This window comes from Myotis nattereri (assembly GCF_964212035.1).
Source record: "Myotis nattereri genome assembly, chromosome: X".
Taxonomy (NCBI): domain Eukaryota; kingdom Metazoa; phylum Chordata; class Mammalia; order Chiroptera; family Vespertilionidae; genus Myotis; species Myotis nattereri.
The window spans coordinates 1,554,160-1,562,618 of record NC_138078.1 but is presented as its reverse complement, the minus strand read 5'-3'; the positions used below and the strand labels follow the sequence as shown (position 1 = coordinate 1,562,618).

Below are 8,459 nucleotides of genomic sequence, written 5' to 3'. Positions count from 1 at the left end.
CTAAGAGTCGTCCATCAGCTCAAGGATCATTTCCTCCTTGTCATCCTTCATCACATGGAGCACGATGCGCCAGAATCGGTCCATGGAGTCCAGGTACATGCTGTGAAGGTGGATCGTCCAGTAGGAAGGCATGGTGCTCGAAGTCAGAGGGCTGGTGGGGAGTCTGTTATGCTCACTTGGGTAGTCGACCTGGCACAACTGTACTAGAAGGTGACCTTCTGTGTCTATGACGTGATGCAGCCATGTGCGCTGGTTCTGGTCCTCATAAACCGAGGGCCCACGAATACTCAGGTAGATGGGGTGGGAGGTGAGTTGCAAGATCAATGGGAGCTCGGCCATGACCCCTCCGTGGTCCACAGAGCAACAGCCACAGCTTCTCAGAGCCTCTCGCTACTTCGGTTCTGGTATCGAAAAACAGGAGAGGGTGTCTCCAACCGCATTTTACCTCACCTTTTATCTTTATGGTTTTTACGGTTGTGTTTGGTTTCTTTTGCAAATTTATAAATCTCAACTTTTCTTTCATTTTTAGCTTTAGATCTTTCTTCTAGAACAAACTTTATTAAACGTACTTAATGTAAAATATGACTCTGTGAAGGTAACATGGTCCTATAAAATTTTAAAACCATTTTTTCAATGATAGTTGACATAGAACATTAGGTTCATTTCAGGGGTACTCTCCAATGATTAGACCAGGGGTGGGTAAACTTTTTGACTCGAGGGCCACAATGGGTTTTTAAACTGGACCGGAGTGCCAGAACAAAAGCATGGATGGAGTGTTTGTGTGAACTAATATAAATTCAAAGTAAACATCATTACATAAAAAGGTATGGTCATTGTTTTTTTTTTTAGTTTTATTCATTTCAAAAGGGCCGGATCCAGCCCACGGGCTGCAGTTTGTCCACGGCTGGATTAGACATTATATAATGGTCTAAGAAATCATGCAGTTAATCTCATACACATCTGACTTCACACACAGTTATAATATTACAAGAGGCTCAGTGTGCAAAAATCTGTGCACTCTGTGGGGTACCTCAGCCAACCAAGTGGCCTCTCCCACTCGGGGACCCCTTGAGGGATGTCCAACTTACGGCTTAGGCCCGCTTTAGTGCTGCCATTGAGGCTCCCACCAACCCCTGTGCTCGGCAGCTGTGAGCCTGGCTTTTGGCTGAGCTGCGCTCCCCCTGTGGGAGTGCACTGACCATCGTTGGACAGCTCCTGCCATGAGTATCTGCCACCGGTGTTCAGTGAGTGTCATAGCGTCCAGTCGTTCTGCCGTTTTGTCAATTTGCATATTAGCCTTTAATTATATAGGATTGACTCAATGCTCTACTTTACTGTGCCATGACTATTCTTTCTTTTTTTATATAGTTTTCCTGATTTCAGAGAGAAAGGGAGAGGGAGAGAAAGAAATATCAATGATAACAGAGAATCACTGATTGGTTGCCTCCTGCATGCCCCCTACTGGGGATCAAGATTGTAAACTGGGCATGTGCCATGACTGGGAATTGATCGACATTTCCTGGTTCCTAGGTTTATGCTAAACAAATGAGCCATGCCAGCTGGGGTCTTTTCTTTTCTTTTCTTTTCTTTTCTTTTCTTTCTTTTCTTTTCTTTTCTTTTCTTTTCTTTCCTTTTCTTTTCTTTCAATTCCATTTCTTTTCACCTCTGTTCTCCTTTTCTTAATTAAAACTTTGTAGTTGTTTCAACATTTTTTTTGTCCTGTCAACACCACTTTCTTTCTGATCATTTCAGAGGGTACTCACAAACCATAGAACAAGCCACCCCATGAAAATAATATGCAAATAATATGCTTTACCTTTAACAACTGGCAGTGGAAAAAAGCTAACGTCTGTGTCCAGGTGGTCTTCTTAACAGCGGTCTTGCTTCTCAAGTACTGGTGAGAGAGGCAAGACCAAAATATTCAGGGACAGACAGATACCTGGGATAGCTGATCAGGAAATCAGGAAGCAAAGTGACAGGTGAAACAGCAAGTAGGATTCCTGAGGTCTCGTAACATCACTTATAGAATGATCCCTTCCTTCCCAAACCTCAGTCATGCTCTTGGCAATAGCTGTATGGTTTTGCTGCTAAACTCACTTCAGTCCACAAAGTCCAAATTCCTCCCTCAGATCAGACTCCATCCCCAATCCTTCCTCCCCCACCTCCCATCAGTCTTTTTCTCGCCTGTTCTTTTCTCTCTGAAGGCAATGCACCGTTCTTCACTCCTTTCCTTTGTGACAAGTCTCTACTTCCCCCTGTCACCAGCAGAAGAAAGAAAATGGCCATGATACATGTGTTCCAGGGAGTCCATGTACCAGGAATGTGTCCAGAAAAACAAGGTACACCTGACTCACACCCCAGAAACCAGTCCCGTAATACAGGTGGTGTTGAGGAAAGAAAGAGGTTTATTCAGGAGCCAGCAACTTGAGAAGATGGGCGAAGCTCGTCCCAAAACCCATCTGCACATCTCTGTGTAGGCAGAAGCTTTTATAAGGAGAGAGAGTCCAAACAGACCAAAGAGGTTATGGGACGGGGCTTGAGAAGTTCTTTACATGCCCACAGGACAGTCAAATCCAATAAGGATGATGCAAGTGGTCAAGTGTCGGTCCAGTGTGCGTCATCCTAGACTTTGTCCTCTTGGTTCTAAGGTTGAAGGTCATCAAATCTCCCAGAACTGGGAAGGTCAGAGTTCATATCTTCTAAAATTAGTTCCTAGGATTCTTATACAAACATGCTCGTTACCTACAAGCTTCATTATTAGTCAGAGTCTGCATTTTTAGCAACAATGTGGAAAGAATGGTGAGGTGACTTCTAATTCCCATGAATTACTGTGACATGAATGCTGAGATGCTTTGCTTTTCTGCAAGTTGTTTCCACCCTTTGAAAAAGTCAAATAGGCCCTAGCCATTTTGGCTCAGTGTACATGGTGTCAGACATCGAACTGAAGGGTCCCGGGTTTGATTCCCGGTCAAGGGCACATGCCCAAGTTGTGGGTTTGATCCCCAGTGAGGGACTTGCAGGAGACGGTCGATCCATGATTGTTTCATCATGGATGTTTCTAACTCTCTCCCTCTCCCTTCCTCTCTGAAATCAATAAAAATATACCTGAAAAAAAAAGGCAGACGCTCTATCTACTGAGCCAAACCAGTTCAGGCCCTATGTCCGCTTTAATGAGTATCCACCTGGTATGTTAAACCAAAAAAATAATAAACTATTTTAATACAATGTGCATGTCATCTAAATGCAATGATTGCTAATATTTTTTAAAAGATTTTACTGACTCAGAGAGGAAGGGAAAGAGAGAGGGAGAGAGAGAAACATCCATTATGAGAGAGAATCACGGATCAGCCATCTCCCCCACGCCCCCTAATGGCGATGGGATCGCAACCTGGGCATGTGCCCTTGACCCGGAATCAGACCATGTCCTCTTGGTTGATTGGTCAATGATCAACCTCTGAGCCCCGCCAGCCTGGCCCGATGTGTAAAATTTTGAATATGAGAAACACACCTTAGAAACCCATCCCACATGCTCCCCAATCCTCAGCCTTAAAGGTCTCAATTTGCATTTGCAAACACTTTCCAGCAAGAGGAGAATTTAATCAGCAGTCAGTGATCTCTTTAATGCAACCATGGATGCCCTGAAATTGATTTCTGTGGATCCCTCCAGCTTCATCTCCAACCACCCCTCTCTGGTGCGATGCTAGATGAATTTTATGATCGCTGGCCTTTGTTTGGGGCTGTTAAGTGCTAAACACAATTAAAAACCCAAATGCACACATAGCTAGTTTCTAAAGCAACACACAGTGCCGGTTCGAGCATTCAGGAGATGAGCCCTTGCATCCCTTGTAATTACTCAAAGGAAAAAGATGATCAGCATAAAACACCCGTAATCCCCCAAACATTCTTTATTTTTTTCTAGAGGGTAGTATCGGTTGACGATCCTCAGGACATCAACCAATGAGAACGCTGGTCATTGAAATGAAAACTATTTCCAGTGATGTCTTTGAGCCTTGTCTACTGGGGCCGGGCTAATATTTTCAGGCTTAAGATCTTTTTCTTTGTCTTTCTCTGTTTAATATATTTTTACTAGAGGCCAAATGCACGAATTTGTGCACCAGTGTGGTGCCTCGACTTGGCCAGAGGCGATTGGGCCGAAACCACCTCTCTGACATCCCCCGAAGGTTCCCAGTTTATGAGAGGGCAGAGGCCAGGCCAAGGCACCCCACCAGTGCACCATTAGGTCTGCTGAGGGACACGGGAGGTTGACCAGCTGGGGAGGAACCATGGGAGGCCTCCAGGGAGTGTTCAGCATGTCTCACTCAGTCCCAATCAGCGAGATCCCAGCAGTGAGCTGACCTCCCAGTCTGAATGTCTTGTCCCGGGTGGTCAATGCATGACATAGTGAGCAGTTGAGCAACCTTGGTACATCATTTGCATATTATGCTTTGATTGATTGAACAGATCACCGGTCAACTGGACACTTAGAAAAAGAGGCTTTTATTATATAGGATTGATTTCATACAGGAAGGGAGAGAGAAACATCAGTGATGAGAAAGAATCATACATCGGTTGCCTCCTGCACGCCCCCTACTTGGATCGAGCCCACAACCAGAGCGTGTGCCCTTGACTTTCAGAGTCCACAGTCCAGCCCTCTATCCAATGAGCCAAACAAGCTAGGGCTCATTGGTTAATTCTTGTGAATGCCCTGACCAGGCATCGAACCATGACCTCTGGTTTCTTTGGTCATCCCTAAACCACTTAGAAACACCAGCTTGGCTGAAAATGCTTTTATTGATATGAGAGAGAGGGAGAGAGACAGAGAGAGATAGAGAGACAAAGAGACAGGGAATGAGAGAGAGAGAAAAGAGAAGAAGAAGAAGGAAGAAGAAGAAGAAGAAGAAGAAGAAGAAGAAGAAGAAGAAGAAGAAGAAGAACAACAACAACAACAACAACAACAACAACAACAATGAAAACAACAGGAAGAACAAGAACAGGAAGAACAAGAACAAGAAAAAACAGAGAGAGAGAGAGAGAGAGAGAGAGAGAGAGAGAGAGAGAGATCAATGTGCCCTTGCACCTAGGGGGTGGCAATTAGAACAACAGAGCATATTAAAAAGCTGAACAGATCTATACATGTCCCACCAGCGGGCCCGAAGGACTTGGGCTCAGGTTGACAAGTGCCAGGGACCCTATCAGGTGTCTTTCGAGTCTTCCCTCAACTCAAGGATCATTTCCTCCACGCCATTCTCCTTTACATCGTGCACCATGCGCCAGAACCGGCACAGGCAGTCCAGGTACTGGCTGTCAAGATGGAGCTTCTACAGCAAAGGCATGGGGCTCGAGGTCAGCGAGCTGGTGGTGAGTGCGATATGCCCACTGGGGATATCTTCCTGGCTCAACTGTACTTGCAGGACACCTCCTGTGTCCATAACGAGATGCAGCCATGTGCGCTGGTTCTTGTACTCATACAACAAGGGCCCACGGATCCTCAGGCAGATGGGGTGCGAGGTGAGTTGCACCTTCGATGGGAGCTCGGCCATGACCCCTCCGTGGTCCAAAGAGCAACAGCCACAGCTTCTCTGAGCCTCTCTCTACTTCAGTCCTGGCATCGAAAGACAAGGGATGGGGTCTCCAAACGCATTTTACCTCGGCTTTTATCTTTATGGTTTTCATGGTTCTGTTTGTGGTTGCCTTTGGTTTATTTTGCAAATTTATAAATCTCAACTTTTCTTTCTTTTAACTTTTAGAGCTCGGTAAAGAGAGGCCAAACAGAGCAAAGAGTTCAGGGGGCAAGGCTTGAGAAGTTCTCTCCATGTCGACAGGCACATTCCAATCTGATAAGGATGTTGCAAGTTGTCAGGTGACTGCAGTGTGCGTCATCCAAGACTTTGTCCTCCTGGTTCTAAGGTTGAAGGTCAGCAAATCTCAAAGAACTGGGAAGGTCTTGTAAAATTCGTTCCTAGGATTCTTGTACAAACATGCTGTTTACCTACAAGCTTCATCATTAGTCAGAGTCTGCATTTACAGGAACAATGTATAAAGAATGGTGAGGTGAGTTGTAATTCCCACTGTGACATGAATGCTGAGATGCCTCGTTCTTCTTCAAGGCATTTCCACCCTTTAAATGTCAAATTGGGCCTAGCCAGGTTGGCTCAGTGGATAGACTGTCGGCCTGAGAACTGAAGGGTCCCGGGGTTTGATTCCTAGGCAAGGTTACATGCCCATGTTGTGGGCTCAATCCCCAGTAAGGGACTTACCGGAGGAAGCAGATCTATGTTTCTCTCATCATGAATGTTTGTAAGTCTCTCCCTCTCCATTCCTTTCTGAAGGAAAAATAAAATAAAAAACAACACCCAGCTCAATGACCTGGACTGAGGCATACTCTTCCCCAATTAGCATGGAAAGATGAACGGGGCCCTAAGGAAATGTCAGACCTCTGCCTGTTTGCATTTAGGAGAAGCAAATAAACAAGAAATTAAAAAAGTGGAGAAAAAGAACCCATAATTCAAATGTCACCCTCATACTGCCCTTGAAGCAATCGAGCCCAAAGGGGACACGAGACAGAGTGTGTGCAGTGCGACACATGACAGATTTTGAGGCGTAGGCTCTTTTATTAAAAAATATATATTTTTGTATTGATTTTAGAGAGGAAGGGAGAGAGAGATAGAAGCATCAGTGATGATGAGAGAGAATCATGGACCGGCTGCCTCCTGCACGCCCCCCACAGGGGTGGAGCCCACAACCCGAAAATATGCCCTTGACTGGAATCGAACCCGGGACCCTTACGTCCGCAGGCCGAGGCTCTATCCACTGAGCCAAAGGAGCACGGGTGCGAGGTTAGTCTTTAAATGACTACACACCTGGTATGTTAAACCAAAAAAATAATAAACTATTTCAAAATAATGTGCATGCCATCTGAATGCAACAATTGCTAATATTTTTTAAAAAGATTTTATTGATTCAGACATAATGGGAAATCGAGAGGGAGAGAAACATCCATGATGAGAGAGAATCATGGTTTTACTGTCTACCTCTGTGTGCATTTGGGTTTTCAATTGTGTTTAACACTAAGCAGCCCCAAACAAAGCCCCGCAATCATAAAATTCATCTATCATCCCACCAATGAGAGGAGGCTGGAGGGGGAGCGGGAGGGATCCAGGAAATCAATTTCAGGACATCCAAGGTTGCATTAAAGAGAATCCCAGATAGGCCGCCTCCCATACTCCCCCTACTGGCGATCGGGCCGGAAACCTGGGCCTCTAATAAAAATATATTAAACAGGGGAAAAAAAAGAAAAAAGTCCTTAAGGCTGAAAATATTAGCCCAGCCCCGGTAGACAAGGCTTGAAGACATCACTGGAAATAGTTTTCATTTCAATGACCAGCGTTCTCATTGTTTGATCTCCTGAGGTTCGACCACTGATACTACCCTCTCCAAAAAAAGAACAAATGTTTGGGGGAATTCTTGCACCAGTGTGGTGATTCAGCCTGGCCTGCGGGAATCAGTCAAAACTGTCTCTCTGACATCCCCCGAGGGGTCCCAGATTATGAGAGGGCACAGGCCAGGCCAAGGCACCCTCCTGTTGCCCAATTCGGTCTGGTGAGGGACACGGAAGGTTTGCCAGCTGGGGAGGGACCATGGAAGGGCTCCAGGGTGTGTCCAGCATGTCTCACTCAGTCACGATGAGCCAGACCCCAGCAGCAAGCAGACCTATCAGTCTGAATGTGTTGTCCCTGATGGTCAGTGCCTGTCATAGCGAGCAGTTGAGCAACCCTAGTGCATATTATGGTTTGATTGGTTGAACAGATGACCCGTTGACTGGACACTTAGCATATTGGGCTTTTATTATATAGGATTGATTTCATACAGGAAGGGAGCGAGAAACATCAATGATGAGTGAGAATCATACATCGGGTGCCTCCTCAACACCGCCTACTAGGGATGGAGCGCACAACCTGAGTATATGCCCAAGACCAGAATCGAACCTGGGACCTTCCAGAGTCCACAGTCCAACCCTCTATCCACTGAGCCAAACAAGCTAGGGCTCATTGGTTAATTCTTGTCTGTGCCCTGACCAGGAACCAACCGCGATCTCCAGGTTCATAGTTTGTCCCTCAACCAGTGACAAACCCCAGCTTGGCTCAAAATGGTTTTATTGATTTGAGAGATTGGGAGAGAGACAGAGAGACAAGAGATAGAGAGAGTGAGAGAAAGTAGAAGAAGAAAAATAGAAGAAGAAGAAGAAGAAAAGAAGAAGAACAAGAACAACAATAAGAACAAGAAAGAGAGAGAGAGAGAAAGAGAGAGAGAGAGAGATATCAATGTACCCTCACACATAGGGGGTGGCAGGTAGAACAATAGAGCTTATTAAAAAGGTGAACAGAACTATACACGTCCCTCCAGCGGGTCAGCAAGACTGGGGCTCAGGTTGACAAGAGCCAGGGACCCCATCACATGTC

At 45.6% G+C, this 8,459-nt stretch overlaps 1 protein-coding gene across 1 annotated transcript; it reads right to left on the bottom strand.

The window, feature by feature from the left end:
• On the bottom strand, positions 1 to 339 carry LOC308511063 (protein p13 MTCP-1-like; the record flags this gene model as incomplete). The annotated part of the gene is made up of 1 exon (XM_081081074.1): positions 1 to 339. The coding sequence occupies one exon, from the start codon at positions 337 to 339 to the stop codon at positions 1 to 3; it is 339 nt and encodes a 112-aa protein (XP_080937200.1).
• Positions 340 to 8,459: the final 8,120 nt, after the last annotated feature.